General features: G+C 40.5%; 1 protein-coding gene across 1 annotated transcript; it reads left to right on the top strand.

The window, feature by feature from the left end:
• Positions 1-8,614: 8,614 nt before the first annotated feature.
• rgs5a (regulator of G protein signaling 5a) lies at positions 8,615-18,620 on the top strand. Its single transcript, XM_079680787.1, has 5 exons — positions 8,615-8,768; positions 9,755-9,868; positions 10,933-10,994; positions 14,554-14,720; positions 15,749-18,620. The coding sequence occupies exons 1-5, from the start codon at positions 8,725-8,727 to the stop codon at positions 15,911-15,913; spliced, it is 552 nt and encodes a 183-aa protein (XP_079536913.1). The 5' UTR covers positions 8,615-8,724; the 3' UTR covers positions 15,914-18,620.
• Positions 18,621-24,019: the final 5,399 nt, after the last annotated feature.

Genomic DNA, 24,019 nt, shown 5'->3' with positions numbered 1-24,019 from the left:
AATGATAATAAAGATTATTTTAAGTAGCATCCATCCATATTCTCTTTATCAATAAATAAAATTGTTGCTGCTTTTTACATTCTGTCACAAAATTAAAAAACACTGTTTATACCAAGCTTACTAGATTTCAAACTGTGGTGCATCAAAATGGCTTTTTATTAACTTCTGCTTGGGATCATAGTAACTTGGAGGAAATGTCATGCAACCAAGCAAAACAAAGATAAAAGTGAGAAATGGCCAATACTGCCAAGCAATGGGCCCTACATAAAACCTTAGCATTCCTAATGAAAAGTAATGAGTGCACCCATTTCACTTGACAGTTAATCAAGTAAAACAAGCAAACCAGAGTCAACATAACATTAAGCATGAGTGCTTCGGTATTAGTGTTTTGGTATGTGAAATTCAATATACAATATTGTTAAGAGTTGGTGAGCTTAGCTGTGAACCCTTTACCTTTTGTTAGTATTAGGTATTGCATAAATGAGAGCATCCAGCTCACAATAACGCAAAATCTGCCCTTGTCTTTCTGTTTCACTTCAGGGTTTATACTGAGCCTTCCCAGTAGACCTGCCTCACCACTGTTTGGCCTTGGAAGTCTAGTTAATTAATATGTAAATAAATAAAAACATTCTGAATTAAAACGTTACAAACTTTCTTTTTCATCGCAAAGCTTGGTTGAATGTGATGTGTTTGTCATCAGCAGACTGGGATTTGTGTTTACCTCGGACTCAATATAAGGCTTAATAATAGTAGTAGAGCGGATAACCATGAAATTGTGCACTTTTTGAAAGAAACATGAAACTTCTACCATAGTTAGTTTATACCATGAGGTTTATTTTCAGATGTGGAGGGAAGTCAGATTTGACCTCTGAGGCCCGGGAGAGGTCAAATCCAAGATGGCCGCCAATAATACTCAAAAATGCCTCACTTTGGAACCAAACACTGTAGAAAAACACTTAAGGTGTCATTTCCCACACATTTTAGGGTGCCCATTCTGTTGGTGATACCTTTGAGACCAATAGAATTCAAGAAAATGCATTTAGATCAATGTGGAGGTCAAATAATGCAAACATAGGGTGGTGAACGATGCAAAAAGGTAGTTTATTTTCAAAATAATAACAGTAATGATAAGGTTAATAATGATGTCATTAACAATAATAACAATGCCAATAACAACAGTCATTGAAATAATAAGTAATTTTTTAACTGATTTATTATTTAACTTTTTAATCATCATCAAGGGACGGAGAAGTGGTTAACAACACCACAGTCCTTTCATGTCAGGATCACATATTGGTAGTGATCAAAAATCTTAACAGTCCCCAGAACAAAAGCAGAGATCTGTACACTTAAGTGCAGCTTTGACACATGAGCACCGTCCAGTGCACCCTTTCTGACAGTTACAGCGGATCAGCTCATGGCAAGACTTTGCTGCTTCAGGGAGAGTTGTCCAGAGTGGCTGCCACCCAGTGGTTTCTTTTGTCCAGCCCCAATCAGATGGCTCTGGCATCTCTGGGTCCAGGACCAGTGACTGGTTCCAAACGTTAGCCTGAAAGCAAGTACGCATTGATGTGCTGTTTGAGGGCAGCCTGGGTTGGAGGGATGTTTTCTAAACTCCTGGACTTCTGGGAGAAAAGCTGTTTCCTGGCATCATTCACTTCCATGCACTCACTCGTTCGGTCATACATGAGCACCACGAATCTTTCCAGCAGTAACATGGAATCTTCACTGACCTCACTTGGCATGCACAGGAGTTCCTGGAAAGCATCACTGACCTCTGGGAAAGACTTCCATCTCTCCCATGCAATCTTCTTTCCACGGCCAGCAAATGCAGACACGGTGTCACATCCAGTGAAAGCGTGAAAGACAGGGAGAGTCAGGCATTGGATAGGAGTCATTATGGCAACCATTTCATGAATAGCGATAAACCGGAAACTCGACCCAACACCAAAGGAAACCCACAGTTCATCGGGAGCTATTTTGCTAAAACAAGCCACTGCCAACACCACCACATCTGTATCAACGGTACGTATGGTCACCTTCTTACAACCTTTATGCACAGCGTCTGCCACATGCAGAAGTAGCCGGGTGTCTGCCTCTTCTTGTGAACATGGGGCAAGGCAGGTCACACATGAATCGGCAGGAGAGCAGAGGACTCCAGTTCCATCTGTTGCATACAGTTCCTTGCCCTGTGCTACTGGCAGACTTACAGCTTCTCGGGCCAGGAAGGAAAATAACTCTGTTTTGTTTTCATCACATCGAAGGAAGTCTTTCCAGTTCTTGGGCATCACAGTAAGGGGAGCCACCCTTTTCCTCTTGCCATTTCCCCTCTTCTGTCTTGTTGAAGCTTTCAGGCTGGCAGATAGGTATACATCCCAGACAAGGTCAACACGGATGCTTACCTCTAGTTGAGCAGAGATGTATGGTATGAACACTGTTTCTCCATACTCTTGAAATGTTCTTGATAACTTTGGATTCAGCATTTGAACCACAGCTGCACCATCTAGAATTACTGCATCAGTCTTAGGAACACTCTTGATTTCAAGCAGATTTGACTCCAGGCAGCGAAGCAGATCTGCTTTAACCCCGAACCGAAGTTTTCCTCCACTTGACAGAGCTGGAGGTGCTGCCTGGTTTTCGTGGGAAAAGAAGTGGTTGATGTCTCCATCTCGTGTTTGACATGAGATGTACAGCCTTGAAAAAAGACCACAGTCACTCTTCAGTGCAGCGAGTTGTGCTTTCTCTTTTGATTTGACCTTCACAGGTGGTCTGCTGAATAGTGGCAACTTTTTTTTTGGAAGAGGGTGTGTGATAGGTGTTGTACACCTTTCCAGCCTTTGGGTCACAAACTCGGTGTACTGCTCCTCACCAATGGTATAAATCCTTCTTACAGTATCAGCAACTTGGGTATCAACGATGTCTCTTGTGTCAATGACTAAAAGATCTTGGCTGTGTTCTAGAAATGGATTCCCCATCTATTCCAGCACCGTGACAAGTGCCTTAACCTCCTTCAGGAATGTGGCTTGCACTCCAGGTTGCTGGTCATGGTGTCTAGAGTCACTGGGTCCATGCTGTTGGTGTGTTGCCTGTTCTTCAAACTCTTTAGTGATCCTGGCGATTTCTGGTCCTGCTACCATCCAGCGTCTGAGTGCTTCTGGATTGCCAGTCAGTCCGATAGCCCCACCAGAACCTTTGACCATGGCATTGTTCTGTTCATGGCACTGGTCAAGTGCCATGGCAGAGTACTGGTTGCTGGTTTTGTGCACCACGAAATGTCCAGACTTGAATTCTGCCAGGACATCTGGGTGTCTGTCCGCAAGAGTCATCATATCACGGATGTGTACGGGAAGCCATCTGCTGTAGTGTGTGTGATCCAGGGCGAACATCCAGGGCATGATCTGTGTTAGGGATTCCACGTACAGCTGGAAGTTGCCTTCACGAATGGACCTCATGTACCGCAAAACGAGAAGCTGCAATGACAGGGTCTTATGCCAGTAGTCAAAGTGAACACTAGCCTTTGCTTGTTGTATGCACCACTCCTCAAAAGATAGACTGTCAGGTGGCATGGCATCTGTATCATCAGATATGCAATTTTCATTGTATGCTCGTTGCAGTAGTGTATAGAGGCTTGCAGCTGTGACCTGGTGTGCATGGCGGGTCTTGGTGACATGTTTGGCATGTATGAAGGAATTTGCTGTTCCAGAACTTGCAATATCAGCCTGGACCAGAGCATTGGTCCAGCCACTGTCTTCTAGCCAGTCTCCCAGCAACTTCAACATAGCCATTTCGATGTGTAGACCACCAAACATGATCACAAAGTGATCTTCTCCATAAGTGTCTGGCCAGGTCCACTGTACTTGTTTAGCGAGAGCATACAGTGGTTGGTCAGCAGCAATGACAGGAATCTGACCAGGGTTCACATGTTGAATCGCTCTTTTTACGATTTCCATAGAGTGCCGAATCATTGCTACTGAATGTGCATTGTCAAGAAAGAGAGGTAATAATGCATTGATTACTGCAGGAGGGATGACGGCATGGTGAACACAGGCATGGTAGGCAGACCACGATATCATGCCATCAATGGCTGACGTTTCAACAGCTGTCTTGACTTTTCTGAGCCATGCATATTCATCCTCTGTGGCGGCTGTAGAAACTAGGAGGGTGGAGGGTCTCACAGGACCTTGTACAGGTGGCACACTAAATTCCTTTTTGTGGAGGGAAGCTGGTGGCACGACTGTGTATGATGTTGGCAGAGGTTTCACTGACTTGGTGGAAGAGCCATCTTGACTAATCACTAGTACACCACGATCAGTTCCGCTTTGTGTGTGTGATGGATGCTGCATTAGTTAGATTCCAGTGCCGTGGAAGGAATCTTTGGCTGTTGCAGAACTTGGGTTATGGTCTATATTGTCCACAGCTCCTGTTGTGAACAGTCCATTACGCAACTTTGGTGGGCACACAACATCTTCCATCCTAAATTGCTGGCAGACACCATTGGCAATGTTTGATGTGACTTGCAGCAGCCTGTCATAGGAAACACACAATCCCAGGTTGAACAGTGTGTCAACTAACCCCCTACTTCGTGTAACTGCATGGATCTTGAGGGACAGATATAGAGGGAGTGGAGTTTCTCGGGTGTGCCTTGTACGTGCTGAGCTTGGTGAATCCATGTTCCGTGCCTGCTTCTTACTGTTAAAGACCATCAATTGGGAGATTGTTAGGGCAGGTTTTGTGGTGGTCTGATGCTTAATGTTTGTACCATCAAGTACCATGTTGACGAGAGCCAAGAGAGATGGTGGCACAGCCCTCTGCTGGCAGTTTTCTTGGAATGATCCGTCAAAAGAGAAAGACGAACCAAAGATTTCTTTGCGCACTACTTGTGCTGCTCGCATTAAGTGCATGGCATCACTGTCAGTTTGACAGGCTATCATGAGAGCTGGTCCAATGTCATTCTCAAAACTCAGAAGTGTGTCTCTTCCTTGTGAATGTGCCCTCAGATGTGGAAGCTCAGAAAGCAGTCGTTCTTTCAGTCTGGTGGTGTGAATCCGTTTATCTACAGTCAGACCAAGTTGTTCCAGCCTGGTCTTGCACAACTGAGCGATGTCAGTCAATTTCAAGACAGGGGAAGTGTTCTCATCATTGTTCTTGTCTTCCAGATATGCCACTAACTGTGCAAAGGCTATGCCATGTAGGCAAGTATCATCTCCATCATTGTGTTTAGATGCAGCCTGCCTGGCTTTGTTGTACAATGAAGACAGACAGCGATGATGGTACTTGGCCTCAATGGCAATCATGTCACCCTCTGCGAGCTTGGCCAACAGAGCAAGGGCACACTTCCTCACATTTCTGTCAATGTTGTAGGTTGATGCATTATGCAAACCTGAGGAACCTGCAGCAGGCTCATTGCAAAAGAAGCAAGTAGGTTCTGTGGACTGTGAATGGCTGTGGGCAGATCGCGTGTGTACAGATGAGGTACTTTGTTGTTGTGCTGCTGTAGTTAATTTCCCCCGACTTAGCTCATCATATGCTTTTTTGTTGAATTTTAGCCGACATCTCTTGTGCCACTCTGCCTTGTGTCTCTTCAAAGTGGATTCTATGCCATCTCCATCATCTAATCGCTCCAGGTTGAGGTCCATTGGCATATGCTGAAGGGTATGGAACCGGAGAAGGTCTTCTGTGAGGGATACATAGCCACTACCAACAGACTGTTTATATTTGTTTCTGAGAGGACACTGTAAAGGTTCATCTGTTTTGACTTGACAGAGGACACAAATGTCCCAGTTAGTGCTGGGGGGTGGCTTGGATTGCTTGGATAACGAGGGCTGGGTAGGGACCATCAAGCTGTGACGCTTTGACATGGTGAGGGTTAAAATTCCAGCAAGACGTGGGAATCTGAAAAGATAACAATTTAACATTGTATTAAACACTGTTGTCATTGTGTCATTCGGTTTTTGTAGGGTTAGGTTAAACCAAATGACACTTAATGACAATGATATGACATATATGTGTCATATATATATGACATTGACATAATGTTTATGACATGTTCGTGACATGTCCGTGACTGTGTTTTGTTACTGTTATGACATGTTATGTTTGACATAATAACCAAGTTGACATCTCTAGAAAATACTTTGTTCAATCATTAAACTACTCAGCTCAAACAGAAATGTTCCAGACTGTCTTCTACTTAAGCTAGGATAATTATTTTGATCACGCTAGCTAGCTAGCTAGCTAGCTAGGAGTTTTCCTAGCTAGCTAGCAAGGAAAACTCCTTCCTGGCTACAGTCAAATTCAATACATTCGCATTCAAAGGCATATATTAATATTAATATTGTTTTTAATAATATTGTTTGTTCATAGTCAATCTTTTTACCTGTTAGAAATGTCCGAAGTGTCAGAAGTGGCATTTCTGAATACTTCTCACCATGTTGTCTAGCAACAACCCCTCGAATAAGTAGGCTACTGAAGCTTTAGAGCAGGGGGTTTTCAACCAGTGGTCCGCGGTGGTATTGCAGGTAGTCTGTGGAAATGGTCTAGGGGGGTCAACTGCTGATAAATCTGTGCTGAGAATGCATACAAATATCCACACACCCCATGAAATAATAACTTATAACTAAATAATACTGAGACTACAAAGAAATCAATTGAAGAATGTTCTTGGGTACATAAAAAATAAATATTTTGATATATTTTTACCTTGACTTTAACATAAATGCATTTTCTTGAATTATATTAGTCTCAAATGTATCACCAACAGAATGGGCACCCTAACATTTGTGGGAAATGACACCTTAAGTGTTTTTCTACAGTGTTCGGTTCCAAAGTGAGTCAGTTTTGAATATTATTGGTGGCCATCCCCGATTTGACCTCTCCCGGGCCTCAGAGGTCAAATCTGACTTCCCTCCACATCTAAAAATAAACCTCATGATATAAACTAACTATGGTAGAAGTTTCATGTTTCTTTCAAAAAGTGCACAATTTCCCTTGATTTGAGGGCTTAACCGCTGTACTCAGTTGTCTCTCTGAAAAGCTGCCTCCTCCAGATATATGGATTTATTTGACAGAAACAGTAAAACCTGGTATTTACCAGGCTGCAATTATGAAGCATACAAAACCTGTCAAGGACAAAAAACACTCCAGTCTGCAGCTCGGTCCATAATAAAGCAGAATATTTAAATACATAAATATTGTTTCTCCACAATGCTTCTAGACAGAACAATAACTGTAGAGCGTGTTCACATCCAAACAACCTTTTAGTTATCTTAGTGCTCACATTGATACAGCAGTGGTCATGGGTTCAAATGTTTGCAAAAACCTATGTAAAACATGTTCTTAAGCAATATTGCATAATATATTAATTGTGCTCAAGAAACGTAGATATGCAAGGACCTTGTAAACCTCCACAAAACCTTCTGGATAAAAGGTCAGTTTGAATGGTCTGACTTATAATGTATGAGTAGAATAACACTGTGAATAAGCTTTATATTACCCTGTGAATACCTTGATTTCCGCCTGATTGGCTTTGCTCTGATCAACCATTTCTCATTCAAAACTCGTCACATACAGATGCTTAGTCAGGACCCTTTTGCATCACTTAATCGCATTTGATAAACGTCACTTTAATTAAGGCATTCTTTTGGGTCAGTATGAGACACAGAGGGCCATAACAAAATGACGAACTGGAAATGAGACAGACATGTTGGATGGGGGCAATTGGTTAACCACAAGGTTTCTGGTTAAAATCCGCCCAGGGACCTCTGATGCTTTTCCTCTATTTCCTGTCATGTCCCTACTGTCAAAATCTATTATAAAGACTATAAAATACCCCCAAAAATTAAAGTTTTGATAAGCTGTTTTGCAGTTTGAATAGTTCCCGAGTATGTCTAAAACATTCCTGCTGGTAAAAAGACCATTATTGACCTCGATTTAACCTTACTGAAGTCGTATTTGACATGTTGTGCCTGAATCAGAAATACCTTTTATCAGTAACTTTTAGAGCAGCAATATCTATGTTTGTTTGTTTTATGTGAAAATGTATTTTCTCCAGTGTTTGATGACTGGATGTTTGCTTAAGAGAGTTATGACCTAGAGACAAGATAGCATTTCCATAACACGTGACCTGAATTTTGGTTGCAAAGTTTGATTACCATTTGCGTATGATCATTGAGTCTGTGTAGATGCAATGTATATGTTTTAAACTAAATAAATTAAACAGATATTAGTAAAATGGTAGACCATCGGGTAAAGGTTAGGGTTAGGGTTGGTCGTAAAAAAAAAAAGAGCTACAGTAACAGGAAATAATTCAATGTAAGCTCTGAATTAAATGGCTAAATCTAATAATTTACATATGAAACATAACATAATCTCACAAAATGTGATTCACAAAGTGGTAAATAGCAACAAAGTATTTAATACCTTTAGCTTATATTGATGCCAAACAGTCCTGCAGCCTCCTGCCCACTGGTCCAGGATCTGTTTGTCAATTGAAACATGAAGGCAAACAGAGCCTTTCCGTCTGAGATCCCGCCCTTCCTCAGCCCGGCTCCTCAGCTGAACACATTCCAGCCTGATTGGCTGAGCTGTTGGCCCTAAGCCCAAAGAGTATATAAAACTCCCCATGAGCTGAAAGCCAGACTCAGACAGCAAACGACAATCTGAGACTAACAGGAGCTAACAAGAAGATCGAATTTACTTAAATACTGCAACTGAGAGTGCCGGAAAATGTGTAGAGGATTAGCTGCCTTGCCCCAAACCTGCCTGGAGAGGTGAGAGCTGCTTCAACACTCTTCCTTTTTTCTTCCAAATTAAGTGTTTTCTTCTGATTTGGTTAATTTCCAATAGAAAGTTTGACTATAAAGTATTTCAAACGTTGTATGTGGTTCTGATCATAGTGTATTTAAATAGATAACATAAATTGTAAATCTAAGTTGCCGTCAGTCTCAGGTCAAGAGTTAACATCTAACAGAACTTAAAGGTTACGTAAAGTTCATGTTCTTGAACTTTTTTCTTTCAGAAAGTGATTTCTGTTTCTTTACATCCTTGCGGAAAAGACCTTTTGACATGAATTTATTCAGTTTACTTAGGGCAGTTAAATGTGTTGTGTTGCCTACACACTCAAAGGGTGAGGATGGAAAGGTTTCTTAACATAAGTAGTAAGTATAAGTAGAAAAACAATTTTTCAACTAAGTTTATACTGGTTAAAAAACATTTTCATCCTAAAAATTATTAAAGAAAAAATTAGTTTAGATTTTGTCGTTGATTTAAATTCAAGTAGTGAGACATTTGTACCTTAACGATAATGTTTAAGGTAACTTTCTAACTTAAAAAAATACCATAATGCAACTGACAAATGTCTAACTAGATACAGAAAAATGCTAATTCAAAGTAAAAATGTGTTATTATCGTAACAATATTTCAATTTTTTTATCCAGTTTTACTATTAAAGCCTTTTTCTTCAAAACATAGGGCCTCTTTGTAAATAAAAAGTCCAACAAAAGAAGTATTGAATTGAAACAGGCAACAGACATTAGAATAACAACAGTTCAACAGTTACAACAGTTCATTAATAGACCAACAAACAAAACACATGCTTTAACATTTCTAGTCTTGTATAAATACAATACACCAGAGTCATGTTGGAGAGAGGATGCTAGGCTTGGATAAACATTTTGACTGGATTATTATTGCTTTCGTGTCCAATAAGTCACAACAAAGACTTTGTCACACAAGCCGTCTGCTTTTTGTCCTCCAGGGCGAAGGAGATCAAGTCAAAATTGGGCATTTTACTGCAAAAGCCTGAAAATGCCATTGACCTCATCATCCCCTACCCTGAGAAGACTGAGAAAAAGCCGGAGAAGCAGCAGAAGTGAGTTTTTTCCCCCATCTCTCTGAGATGAATGTGTTAGGAGGTGGAGAAAGCATGTTGGATTGTTAACAAGATAGATGAGAGACTACGTGTCCAAGCAGAGCCCTGAGCAGGGACAATATGTAGAGATCAAAGGACTGTAACGCTCTCCAGACACTGTCACAGCTCAGGTGTTACATGGTACACAGATTTAGATGCTTTCATTTGATTCTGCATCACCTTGAAAATATTGGATCTGAGATGATTCATGTGCAAGATGTTCAACTACTTTACTTTTGTTTCTTGTTAGCAATCTTGTAAGGGTAAGAAAACTAATCTTGAACATTTTATTAAAGTTGGATAAACTGATTATTTTAGCCTTTTGTAACCAAAAGGTAGTCCACAAAGTCAGTGAGACTTTAGCTGATTTGATCTGTTTACTCTTGTTGGTTCCCTTTAGAGTCATACAGCTCTCTTCATATCTCTCCTGTCACTGCCACTCATATTGATAATCTGCAATCCTCCTCTATTATTAGCGCTTTGAATGATGACCTTGTAAACGCATTTTCTGTCACCCAACAGTTTCTTATCTCTCTCTGATTTTGATTAAAGTGGTTCTACATGTAACACCCCACAATGCTAAACTGGACCATAAACTAGCCTGCTCATATTAAAACGTCTGTTTATTAAATGATGGATGATCGTTCTGCCCTTTTACAGAGGAATTTGATTGGTTTTAAAATCACTCACTGGCTTGTCGTTGCTCCTTCCGGCTAATAGAATGTATCAGATTCCTTGGATATGTTCATGCAGTTTCAAAACCACAACTTTAAATAGTACAGAGTTTCGGGAAAATGTCAAAAGGCTTACAGTACCACACAATTTATTCTCAGAAGATGTTTTACCACACTTACATGTCGCAGCAGCAGGAACCTATTTTGCAAGACACGTCACTGAACACACATGTGTATTTTACAAATATAGTCATAAAGACTCATTTATAGCAGCAGTAAAGTCATATTTTATATGATTTTCATTTACTGTTGGCATACTTTGAAGACTGAACTGGTGTATTTTGTGTGCAGGCCGACTCCTGATGAGGCTGCTCAGTGGCGTGAGGGTCTGGACAGAGTCCTGAACAACAGCTGTAAGTTTACACTTTCTTACTCTCATTACTAATTACTTCTCTCCCTCACACACACAGGCTTTTAATATTAAATTCTCTGTAATTGCCAGCTTAGGGCAACTGTACCTGTTGCAAAAAAAGTGAGATACTCAAATACAGAGTAACTATTGGATTTGAACTGCTTAATTTCTACCAGATTACATGTACCGCAATTCAGACACACATTGCATGTATTCTGTCCATCGTTTGATGTGACTGGCGAAATTGTAACTGCTTGTTTTTTGTCTAGCATTATTAAGGATCTTTCTTTTTTGTGACATTACACGACAAAACGTTGACTTCTCCAAAAAACAGGAATACAAAAAACATGGCTTAAAATATCCAAATAGAAAAAAGAAGAAAAAAACTGTTGTAATGCTGCTTGCTCTCATGTAGCTACCTTTTTTCTTCTAATAATGATGCCATTTGTGCCCACCATCTTTCCCCTGGATGGCTGATGCTTGGTTATTTTCCAACAACAATAATCCTCCTTCTTAAAATCCCACAAAAATAACACATTTCAGAAGATTGGTTTGCCCATTACTTGCTATTCTGCAGCATCTCTGCTTTGTTGATGTCCTCTAAGGCAAACATTGAAAGCACCATTAATTCATACTTTCCACGGCTGCTGCAATCTTCATTATGTAACAGCTGGCACCTTGGTTTCACAAGTAGAAAAACATGTCTTACATAATGTCTGGTTTCTGTCAAGAAGACCATTTGCAGGTACATCATATAGCCTGGTTTGGGTTTAGCGTGTGTGCTTCTTTATTTATATTCTATGTTAGACATCCGTGTGACCGTTTGATGACTCGAAAAATGAAGATAATGTTGTGGTATCTTTTGCCTCTTGGAAATAAATACTGCAACCACAAGCTGTCTTTTAAAGATACTTTTCCTAAAATAAAACCACCAATTAGAAATTACATAAAAAACTAATATGTGTGTAAACAGAGATTATGTGTAATGACATAATGTACACACTCCTTTTTTTAAATCGTTTTTAAATTATATTTTGTGGTCTCAAAGAACCCCTTAAACGTGTTCTCCTTGAGTTGTTTACCTTTCCCTATAGAGTTAAGTTCAAGTTAATTTGCTGTCTAGGATGTGGTATTTCCAATCAATACCTCATCTAAGATGCAGACATTGCACCTATTCTAGGCATTAATCAACAGTCTTAATCTGATTCTGGTCACTCAGGAATTCCTTTCAACAACTAAAAGGTTACAAACTCCTAATTAACAGGAGATAATAGGTTTGTTTCAATGAATACTGTATATACTTTTTTTTTGCAGAACTTGAATGGCTAATAAATACTACTTTCTGTATGACACAAAACCTTTTTATGCAAGATGTTGGTGTTTTTCCGACGTAGCAAACATTAAACTGCCATAACTGATCACCTGTTTTGTTGTCTGCTGCCATTGCTCATGGATTAGAACCAATGCATAACATTATCTTTGTTCAATTATGAAGATGGCCAATGAAAAGCTTGCATAAAAATGATTAAATATTGCCCTAAAAGTAACAAATCCTAAAACACCTCTGTCCAGTTTTTCCTAACTCAAATGATTATACTTTGTTTACTGGCGTTTTACAGTCATGCATGAAGGGTAGCATACATCACCAATTTCTGACAGAAGTGCGGTTTGTCCAGACTAAGTCATTTGCGCCTTATTGGCATTTATTTGTTAGTTACATTTCTAAAGTTCGCTGAAGATGATCTGGGCAACAGAAAATAAACAACAAGTGTAACATTACCATAGCATTATTTAAGAAAAACCCATTTTAAACCACCATGCATACCAAAAAGCAACCACTGGCTCCACTGTTTACCTTCCAAAGTGCACAGAAAGCCTGAGAGCCAGCAAGATGGATGATTAACTCTAATGGTTAACGGTCTTTAGTGCTACGTGTAAACTCTCCTGCTAATAAGTCATTTAAGGTGTCCCTGTGCATCAAAACAGATCCACAGACAGTTGATACGTGTGTAGGGTCAACATTTCCTCTGCAGAGCTCAGTGAGTGGTAGAAGAACTTCTTAAGTGTCTCCTTCAGCACAGTGTACGGCAGAGGGATGTATGTTTGCATGCCGGCATGAGTGTGTACATGCATCTGTTTGTGTATGCGTCCGTTGGGGTTGTGTGTGTTACGATAACGTCTCCAGAGAGAAGTCTAAATGGTTCCACAAAAGTTGATTTATTGCACAGTTGCTGCAAGCTGCTGCAGCCTGATGATTCATCTACATCAGCATTTAATGTAAGCTTATTCTTTATGGCTCCACTCTTGTTAATTCCCATGGGATTCTCTCTGAGTTATTTCCTTTCAGATGTGGGACTCACCCCCGTTCCTTCCTTCCTTATGTAATGTATATTATAAAACAGGAAATGAGTGATCTAGGACTACTCTGTTTTAAAAATTGCAATTGAAGAAAACTTGATCTAATTTCCTTGTTGATGTCGGTGCTCTTTTTGTTTACATTAATTCGTCATAGTTTTGTTATTTGAAAGATTATGCAGCACGACGGGTCATTGGAGTTAATAAAAGCTGAAATGTAATTTAATTTGTCAGATCTGGAAGTCAAATGTTGACAAAATCATAAATATACAACAAACAAACCCTTACCCTAAACATGACGCTGCATTTTCTGCCGGTTGTTTTTTTGCTCTGATACACCAACATCCGTAAATTGTCATCAGTGCCTGTGCGTGTGTTCTTCTCTCTTTGTGTGTCCTTGTACTAGAGGTCATAAAATAAAAAGGGCCGCAGCTTGATTGCGACTCCGTGCTATTTTGAACCAAACTAGTCATTTAGATTGCAGATAAAAGCCTGAGGCCATAATAGAAAGCTTATCGTCTGCAGCACATGCTGGTTCAGACAATGGGAACTTTTAGCAGGCATTATGTTGAACCACAATGGTCTTCACTGAAATAAATGGATGTTTTATTAAGTTTCATTTTTGGATCGTTATCTTGGAATAACCACTGTGCTTTTGCATTTGTCCAAAGAGTTTCTATTGTTGATATTATATTGGTTTTTAAAAGAATAAATATTTTTCTGATTTGGTAAATACAAGTTTAGTTTAGCTATTTACATCAAATTAAATCATTTCTATAATGTCTTTGAGTAAGTCATTGGATGTTTCATTTTCATACCTCTTTATGTAGCAAAAATGAATCTACTAGTTCTACTAACATGTTTTTTGAGTCATTTTCCTTGCTTGAACAAAAAAAAACATGAACAGAAATTCATTATCTTTTGGATTAATTGGACATATTGCAAATTGTAGAAATATTCATCCAATATATTTTGGGATTTACTTTTATATTTCAGTACTAGTATAGAACAAGTAACCTTTGCATGAATGTGATATAATTCAGCTGAGCCATGTTTAAAATAGCACAAAAATAGTCTGTCATTGATTTTATAATGGATCATTTTCTCTCAAATATGTGCATGAAAAGGGGTTTAAATTATCACTGATTCCATATTGTATTATGCCGCTTGTTAATACATATCTCTCTCGTCTTGTTATCCATCAGATGGTGTTTCTGCTTTCCGCAGCTTCCTCCAGTCCGAGTTCAGTGACGAGAACGTTGAGTTCTGGGTGACCTGCGAGGACTTCAAGAAGATCAAGAACCCCGTGAAGATGGCAGCCAAGGCCAAGAAGATCTACGAAGACTTCATCCAGTCTGAGGGGCCAAGAGAGGTCAGGAACTCCTCTGATTACCCCTTGTTATGCACTCAACACCATGTGGTTGATTAAATTAAATACATTTATCATGCTTTACGCAACCAGCACCAATCTTTCAATAATGAGTTCTCACTTGGCAGCAATCTCATCCGAAAAGATGATCCAATAAGAAGTTATTCATTCTTAAAGTACAATCCCTGAAAGGTGCTGTCAGTAAGTTGGCAATAAAGCAGGGATTTCGTCAACAGGGTAATGAGTAATATGGTATTTACATAAAAACACTTCACTCCTGAATAGCAAGGTTATTCAAGGTGAAATATAGACGGAATTGTTAGAGAGATAGTTTTAATACAATTTGCAGACATTTTAAAACGTTGGAGTGTTTATCTAATCAGTAGTGTAGATGAGAAATACAGGCCTGTTTAAGTGTAAACGGATGAGGTCACAGAGAGAGAATGTACTGAGACACGCCAGTGAACTGCTCAGACACGGGAACACACACACATACAGAATGGTAATAAACACACACACAGACTTAAGTATTTCCATATTGGGTTAGGGGACGTGACTTCTGCTTTTTAGAGGAAAATATTGTGCCCTGTTCTGATCTGATTCTATTTGGAATAAACATTACAACTGGCAATTTGAAATAGACAAAGAATAAATAAATAGTATCTTGCCTAAAATGGCTACTCTCTCTTTCTCTTTAAGGCATATTCCGCGTAAAACATAACATCTTCTATGCGATTGGCCTTGTGTCTACTGACGACATGTGTTCAAGCTTTTGTAAAAGGGTAGTGATTTTCAGAAACTCAAAAAAACATTGTTGGTTTTGGACTAGACAAATTGTGTTTTTGAATGTTTGTAAATTGCTTGCTTGGGTAGATAGGATATATTTGTTGGTACAAGCAAGTAAAACCCAGTTTTTTCTTGTTAACATTTAAGTATTCATGTTAACATTTAATACTTGCCATTTCTCTTTATCTTCATCGTCTGCATTGTGATTGTTTCTGACAGCATCTTCTGTCGTCCTCACACTACAGGTGAATATTGACCACTTCACCAAGGATGTGACCCTGAGGAACCTGGTGGATCTGTCCCCTGCGACCTTTGACCTGGCCCAGAAGAGGATCTTCGCCCTGATGGAGAAAGACTCCTTCGGGCGTTTCCTCCGCTCTGAGCAGTTCCAAGAGCTCCTGGTCAACTAAGCCGGAGCAGTTCATGCAGGATGGGGTTTTGGGTTTCAAACAGCAGTCAGTAAACATGAAAATAATTAGAAACACATTTGTTGGATTAAATATGTTTAATCTGCTTCTATTTGAACCTACAATTGAAACTTCTATTTTAGAAAAAAACAGTTCAAAACATAATTATAATTTATAATTTGAGTGTAACTAAAGGGAGAGACTGCTTTTTGTTATAGCCCTACCTCCCCAACTCTCTCTCACACACACACACACACACACACACACACACACACACACACACACACACACACACACACACACACACACACACATACAAACATGGATTTGTGTAAAAAAATAGTTTTTCGGGATTCGGTTGTTTTGTTCGATTGCAAACAAACAAAGTCTTGGCTTTCAGAATATGAAACTTGTATTTTCAAAATCAGACGGTAAATACATTTGGGAAGACGACAGCTCTCACTCGCCACTCTGCAGTTCCGCAGCGCTGCTTCCCCTCCCTCCGGCTGAAATTATGAATGTATGGCGTATAGTAATCATAGATAACACGGCAGGGTACGTTACAGTTTGTTTTCATCTGATTTCAATTAAACAAAGTCTTGGCTTTCAGAATATTAAACTTGTTTCGGCAAATTCAGACGATAAATACAACTTTGAAGCTTGTAACGGCATAATTACAAGCGGAGAACGGAGTAACTTGACGTCACAGCAGGCATAACAACAGCCGGTGTTTCTCGTGAGTGTTTTCCCCGGGAAACAAACACAATACACACAAACGCAATATTACACAAACACACACACACACGTATACACACACACACACACTCGCGAGCTTCCCCCAGACCAGTAATCCAAACGAAAATATCTTCCCTCCGTATTATTTTGATAATTTGCTCCGCTAATAATCAATCAGATCGATGGATTCCAGAGAAGAGGTAACTTTAAAGGCCTTACGCATTCTGTAGCGTACTCTATTGACTTTATGACCTAGACGAGAGCCTTACTACTGAACAGCAAGTGGTCATGTTGGTGCTCTATACCGACAATCAACCCTACATTGTATTTGACAACATTTTCGGTTTTTGTCATGTATTTAGCATAACCCTTCCCCATGCCTTCAAATGACTGTCTTAACGTCAAACTAATGTAAAGTGTTCATTCATGGTTTCCAAAAGAAAAATAATGGGCACATAGTAAAAAAAAAATCAAAACAAAACATAATTAAAATATGCAGTATTCAATAGCCTGACCCCAAAGAGATTAACCTTACATAGTACTTTCCAAAACAACCCAGTTTTGCCTTCTTTTGCCACAGACCTAAACGTCTTACTTATACAGACATCACAATGAATATATTATTGTTATTTTCACCAAAACACTCAAAGCTATTGTGCCTTTTCAAGTAAATGGATATGACTAAAAACATGTTCTGCCTACTAGAGGAAAGCAATGGGAAACCCTTGATAGAATGAGAGTTACACATTTGGCTGTTGCAAATAAATGAATATATTAAATAATTTCCAACAACAACCAAATCATTTTGTCATTTCATTTAAAGAACTTTTAACAAAGACTCTTCTCGAACCAATGAATGAGTAACAATTACCATGTAACTTTCTAGTTGTCTCTTTCACACTCCTATACTCCCATAGACAGTAAGTTTAGATTTCCCCCAATCTCCCCTTTTGGTTGAGATGCATCCTGTGAGAGACATCCTTGAGAACAGTGCTGGGTAGTTGGCTCTGTGGTCGAGCTCCTTGGCTAAAATGGATGTTGCTAAGATGGGAAAATCAAGTATGATGGAATCTAAAAAGAGGGACAGAGCAGTGGTTTTAACAAAGAAAATTCCTTTTCCCATGCGAAAATGCTAATAGTGTATGCAAGCATGCCGACTCACTGAAAATACCTGATCTTAGTGATAATTCACGATTGACAAACATGGGGGACTGAAATTGTAAGTTTGCAGCACTTAACCAAACACACTAAATGTAGATTCAAGGTCAGAAATGAAATTTAAGGAAGGTATTTCAATCATGAAAGTTCACAAAATAGACACAGTTCATAGATCCGACTTCATGTGTACCTTTCACTTTTCTTATTTTCCAGGTTAAAACTTTAAAACACAAGTTATTATTCACTACATGCCGTAAGAAAGCACTGGTATTCACCTTCACTCAACTGAGATGTGTATGGATGTGATGGTGGGTTTGGTGCCGGAGGGCAAAGATTGGGTGTCCTAAATGTTGTCATTACAGTAGTTGAATGTAGCATTCACAAAGTGTGATTATATTTACTCTTTAATGTCTTTTCATATTAAACAAAAGCATGATGTGTTAACCCTCACAAATATATGTTATCTAGATATTCAGCCTTTTGTAAGTCCTTATTGATTTTTAAATGCAAATATTAGAAATCAAGCTAAACTGAGTTGATTAATCAGGAGAAACGATCAACTTTTCAATTTATTGATCGAACTGTTAAATTGACTACCTAAAAGGGCATTGGAATTGCCAACAACAATATTTAAATAATGAGAATTGACAATGATTTATTATGGCGCAGATTAGCCAATCTGGTGGCATAACCTAAGTCTCATTAATGTTACAGAAAAATCAATAAGGGCTTTGACAAGGCTGAGTATGTATTATTTGTTGTTGCCTTGCATGTACGTCCTGGAGTCATCCACATAAAAATATATATATGCATTCAATTCCTGAAGATGTATTTATTTTGACATGTAAATAGCAACCTTTACACAATCGATTGTGTTTAACTTATTATTATTTAGTGCAAAAGTGGAATACATGGTTCTTTGAATGGAGAGCTGGCAAACACTTCCTAGAATCTTTTCACTGTTATAAAAGAGGAAACACCTGACTTTCAATTGTCACTTTATTTTTCTCTTCATTTGATACCCATTCACAAAATGTGTTTATCATTCATGATGAAGTATATCATGATTGAGTCTTTTAAGGCTAAAATGAAAAAGTAGAACCAACTACTTCCAATCCATGCCACGAAATCCATTTAAAGTATGAGCTATGTTAAAGGTCCCCTATTATACTGTTTTTCATCAATATATTATAGATCTCAAATATATACAAACATGTCTCGGAAGGGTCCGGCTCCAAATACCAAACATATCATGCATTGTAGCATCCCATAAACCCCCCTGTTTCAGCCCTGTTTCAAAGGTATTTTACTTTAGATGGAAATAAGAAGCCACTCCCCACGCCCCTCTGAGAGATATTTGGTTAAAAACACACAATGGTGCTCTAGGTGGAGATTCAGGTGATAATGTAGGCAGGGGTTACCTTGGTTGGTTATTGGCTACTCGTTACACAAGCCAAAAAATGAAAAATCACAAAGTGGCCAAAATCTGATCAGCTCATTTTCAGACAGGTTTTTATATAAATGGATCAAAAAGTGCTTTGTGTTATTATAACATTTAAATAACATTTAAATAGAGATCAATTGAAGTAGCTCTGAAATACAAGCAATACAAACACACAGATTAAGAAGCTTACTTCAAACTTCATATAACTTTTGATATGTGATTTGAGTTGAGTTTTCTAATTAAGTAAATTTGCCAACTTGTATCATATAATTTTTTATGTTGAACATTTGATTCCTATGTGTTTCCCTGTCGAGGTGATCATTTTTTTAATTGCCTTTTTCATTTCTCATTTTCGATTCCAGTTTTGATGGTGAACAGCAAAAATCATTAAGCATACACTTTTGACATGTTATTATTCTTGCTGTTGGCAACACATTAATACTTTGACAAAAGTGCACGAATAATCAGTATAGTCATGACGAAAGAAAACCGTATACATTTCTTATAAATGCTTAATGTAATTATTAACCCTGCACACGATCAAGTGTCAAAACATATCACAAGGGTGTCAAAAACCTGCTATTGAAGCATTGAATAGATGTTGTAATGCAATAACAAAAGTATACAGTGATTTGAATCACTCAGTGTTTATTTAAAACATGTATCAAAACAATAAACCAGAGATCCAGACATGCAGCCCCAGGGATGTATATAAATGGCTCAGGACAAAAAGTGAGCGAATCTTTTTCCCCCAAACTTTCAGAATCTCTTTACACAGAGGGGACACATGTTTATGTATAAAATACATGAAAAAGTGGATTTTGCATAATAGGTGACCTTTATCTGCCTTGTGTAGTTTTCTTGTAAACCAACAAAAGTTAATTCACATTAAGATGTACTAATGTAAAAAATGTGATGCATTATTATTATTATTATTATTATTATAATGTTGTGTGTCCTTTAGCTCTAACAAACATGTTAAGCGCATTTTCATCCTCCAAAAAGCATTAGCAAAGTAGATTTTTTAAAGTATTTCTAATGTTTACGTCAATATTTTAAGCTAGCAGTCTTCTTCTTCTTCCATGCCCTTTGCATTGAAGTCTATCTTGACTTGATACCGCCACTGAGATAACAACATTGGGACCCATTCCTAAAAAAAGCAACCCACTTGCATTACTAAAGGTCAATAATTCCCCATGAAACTATAGGTTACTTACGTAACCCCAGTTCTCAGAGTAACATGAAGTGAGATGTCTCACTATGGGATGCGCCTCAACGCGTATGCAAACAGAAGCATCAATCTCATTACGCAAATCCTGATTGGCTGGTGATCTTGACGTCTACGTCAGGGAATCCACCCACCCTATAAGTAGCTTGCGCTACGTCGCAGCGTCATTCAAAATAAGCACCTCTTCTCGCTTCGCCTTAGCAAGAAGGGCCGTCTGGTGAGACATCTCACTTCATGTTACTCTGAGAACTGGGGTTAGGTAAGTAACCTATAGTTCTCATTCATAACACTCCGTTCAATGTCTCACTATGGGATATTGAAACTCCCGTATTGCTAGACATGCTTATCTCGAAAATCACCAAAACAACCAGAACTTAACAGGTAGAACCCTGTCTCAACACGGGGGCCAGCACTTGGAGCAGAGACATCTAGCCTGTAAAAGCGGACAAAAGTGAGCGGTGTGGACCAGCTCGCTGCTGCACAAATGTCTTGGATGGAAACACCCTTGAACAAAGCCCAGGATGTAGCGAGTCCACGAGTAGAATGAGCACGCAGGCCCGTTGGTGCCTGCAAACCCTGACTCGTATAAGCCAGAGCAATCGCTTCCACAATCCAGTGGGAGAGCCGTTGCCTGGTAACGGGCTTGCCCTTATGAGGGTTAGCCCAGGATACAAAGAGTTGGTCATTGCATCAAAACTCTTTTGACCTGTCCATATAGGTGCGTAAAGCACGGACTGGGCACAGCAAATTCGGCCGCTGTTCCTCAGAGGAACACAGTGGCGGAGGAAATGCCTCAATGTCAATGGGGGTACATGAGCCAACCACCTTAGGTACAAAGGCAGGGTTGGGCTTCAGCAACACTCTCGTTTGCCCCGGGGCAAACTGAGTGCATGAAGGATGTACAGAGAGCGCATGAATGTCACTGACTCGCTTGGCAGATGCCAGAGCCAGTAACAACACTGTCTTCAGTGACAGGTGTTTCATGTCAGCTTCTTCCAGGGGTTCAAATGGAGGTTGAGTGAGCCCATCGAAAACCACTGCCAAGCCCCATAAGGGCACCAGTAACCTGGAAACAGGGAGGAGCCTGCAAGCCCCTTTCATAAAACGGCAGACCAAGGGATGGTGGCTATCCGTCTTTCCCTCAAAGCCCACATGGCATGCAGCAATAGCAGCCAGGTACACTTTGATCGTAGAGAAAGCTCTGTGTTTATCAATCAGGTCCTGTAGAAATGATAGAATCACCCCGACAGGACATTGAAAAGAGATGTGTCCCTTTTGAAGGCACCACTCCTCAAACACCCTCCACTTACAGTCATAGAGGGACCTGGTGGAGGAAGCTCTTGCACTCTGAATAGTGTTTATCACATTCTGAGGGAGTCTCACTGTATTGAGGTTATACCACTCACGGGCCAGGCCCATAGTGCCAAGCGCTCTGGGTGTGGGTGAAAAATCGTCCCCCCCGCCTGAGACAGTATGTCCCTGCGTAGCGGGAGCTGCCACGGCTGCCCGCACAGCAGCTGATATATCTCCGCCAGCCAGTACATTGCAGGCCAGTGTGGAGCTATTAGGATCAGTGTGTGGCGTTGTTCTCTCACTCTGGCCAGAGTTGGGGGTATCAGAGCCAGGGGTGGGAACGCGTACAGAAGGACCGGAGGCCGCAGCCACTCTTAGAAGGGGGGTAGACGTCAGACTGTTTATTGTTTTTTTGTTTTTGTTTTCATTTTTATTGACTGCGCCCTTGGCTTTAAGCCTGGAAACGACAGTGGAAAATGATTTATTAAGAAACAATAGTAATGACATGTGTTTGTGTGACTTAAACGAGCAGCGGAGCTTGCTGTCTTTGACGTTAAGTCCATTTCCCTCATGGCGCGAACTTGAGGATGACGTTCTGACATCACTCGAGGCGGCGGGAAGATCGGGGCATGGTTGCACCCCGAAAACACATGAGCATCTAACACTGGAACGTGTTCTGGAGCTGGAGAACAGGGAACTTCCAGCTCTTTTATCGAGGAGAGGAGAGGAGGCTGTCAGGCCGCCCTTTTCTTCTTCCTCGTCTGGTGGCTGAAAGTCTGGACCGGCTGTGCCTGACCGGCTGCTGCCGGAACCGGAGACTTTCTTGGCCAGCTCGTCCTCGCCTCGTGTCTGGGCTGGAGACCCGGTGCGGGCTGTGGCCTCTGCTGTTTCGGGATCTTGAAACGGGCAGGACGTGAGTCAGCCTGAGCGAAGGACTGCCGTGGGGCCGTTGAAGGCGGCGGCTGGACCCTTCGGGGAAGACAAAGCTGGAGAGCCTCATCCTCCTTCTTTTTGGATTCACACCACTGCTGCATCGAAGCTAGAGCGGAGCCAAATATGCCCTCGGGAACAATAGGCATGTCCAAGACGTCCTCTTTTTCCCGGTCTGGAAGGTTCGTCAGGTTAAGCCACCTGGCTCTCTCCTGTACCACCATTATCCCCAGTGCTTTGCCCGTGGCTTGGACTGCACAGCGCAGCACACGGAGGTAAATGTCCGTGATCGCTGCAATTTCGTCCCACACGGCAGGCTCAGGTTTGTTCGTCATGTCCTTGCAGAGCTCCGCCTGGTAGGCGGTCAGCAGCGAGGAGACGTTGAGCGCTCTGGCGGATAAAGCTACAGCTTTATAGGCTCGTTCGGTCATTGCTGACTGGAAGCGGTCTGACTTTGCCGGTAGCGTGGGGTTCCTGCTCGGTGCCGAAGCCAGCCGAGGTGAGGTCCAGTTGGGAGCCCCAGCTTGACACAGCGCGAGCCTCCGACTCTTTGGTGTGAGGGAGAGAAGGGTCCATCCTCGTTTGCCGGGGTGTCGGCGCGGAGGGACAAGCTAGTAACAGGTATATTACCGAAAAAAATCAAACCTTATCGTTATTCCGAAAGGAAAAAACGACGGGGTAGATTTTTCTTTAAAAAATATTAACTGGTGTGTTAATATCTTTCTTATCTCCCTCTCCTCTGGTGTGAGGGAGAGAAGAGTCCGTCCTCACACACCGTGGGGTCGGCGCGGGGGGATAAACTAGCAACATATGTTGTATGTTACTGTTTGAAGAAGAAAATCAAACCTTACCGTTATTTCGAAAGAAAAAACGGCGGGGCAGATTACAATATTAACTGGTGTGTTAATATTTGTTCAATTCTTCTGCAAAGCAAAAAAGTAACCGGCAAGCGCCCGTCGACCGAATGTTAGCTTGGGTTCAGTCCGTGGACAGTTAAGCTAGCCTGGCTACTGATATTCGAGATGTGCTCTGAAGCGAGAAGAGGTGTTTGAATTATGCTGCGACGTAGCGCAAGCTACTTAAAGGGTGGGTGGATTCCCTGACGTAGACGTCAAGATCATCAGCCAATCAGGATTGGCGTAATGAGATTGATGCTTCTGTTTGCATACGCGTTGAGGCGCATCCCATAGTGAGACATTGATTGGAGTGTTATGAATGCGAACTAATTGTAAAAACATTCAAAAGAAAGTGTTAGCATGCTAAGACGTGAGATGCTGCTACAGTTGCTATTGGAGTGGCATGGACAGATTCCTCATTGGCT

This window comes from Notothenia rossii (genome assembly GCF_949606895.1).
Source record: "Notothenia rossii genome assembly, chromosome: 1".
Classification (NCBI taxonomy): domain Eukaryota; kingdom Metazoa; phylum Chordata; class Actinopteri; order Perciformes; family Nototheniidae; genus Notothenia; species Notothenia rossii.
This window is presented reverse-complemented; position numbering and strand designations above follow the sequence as displayed.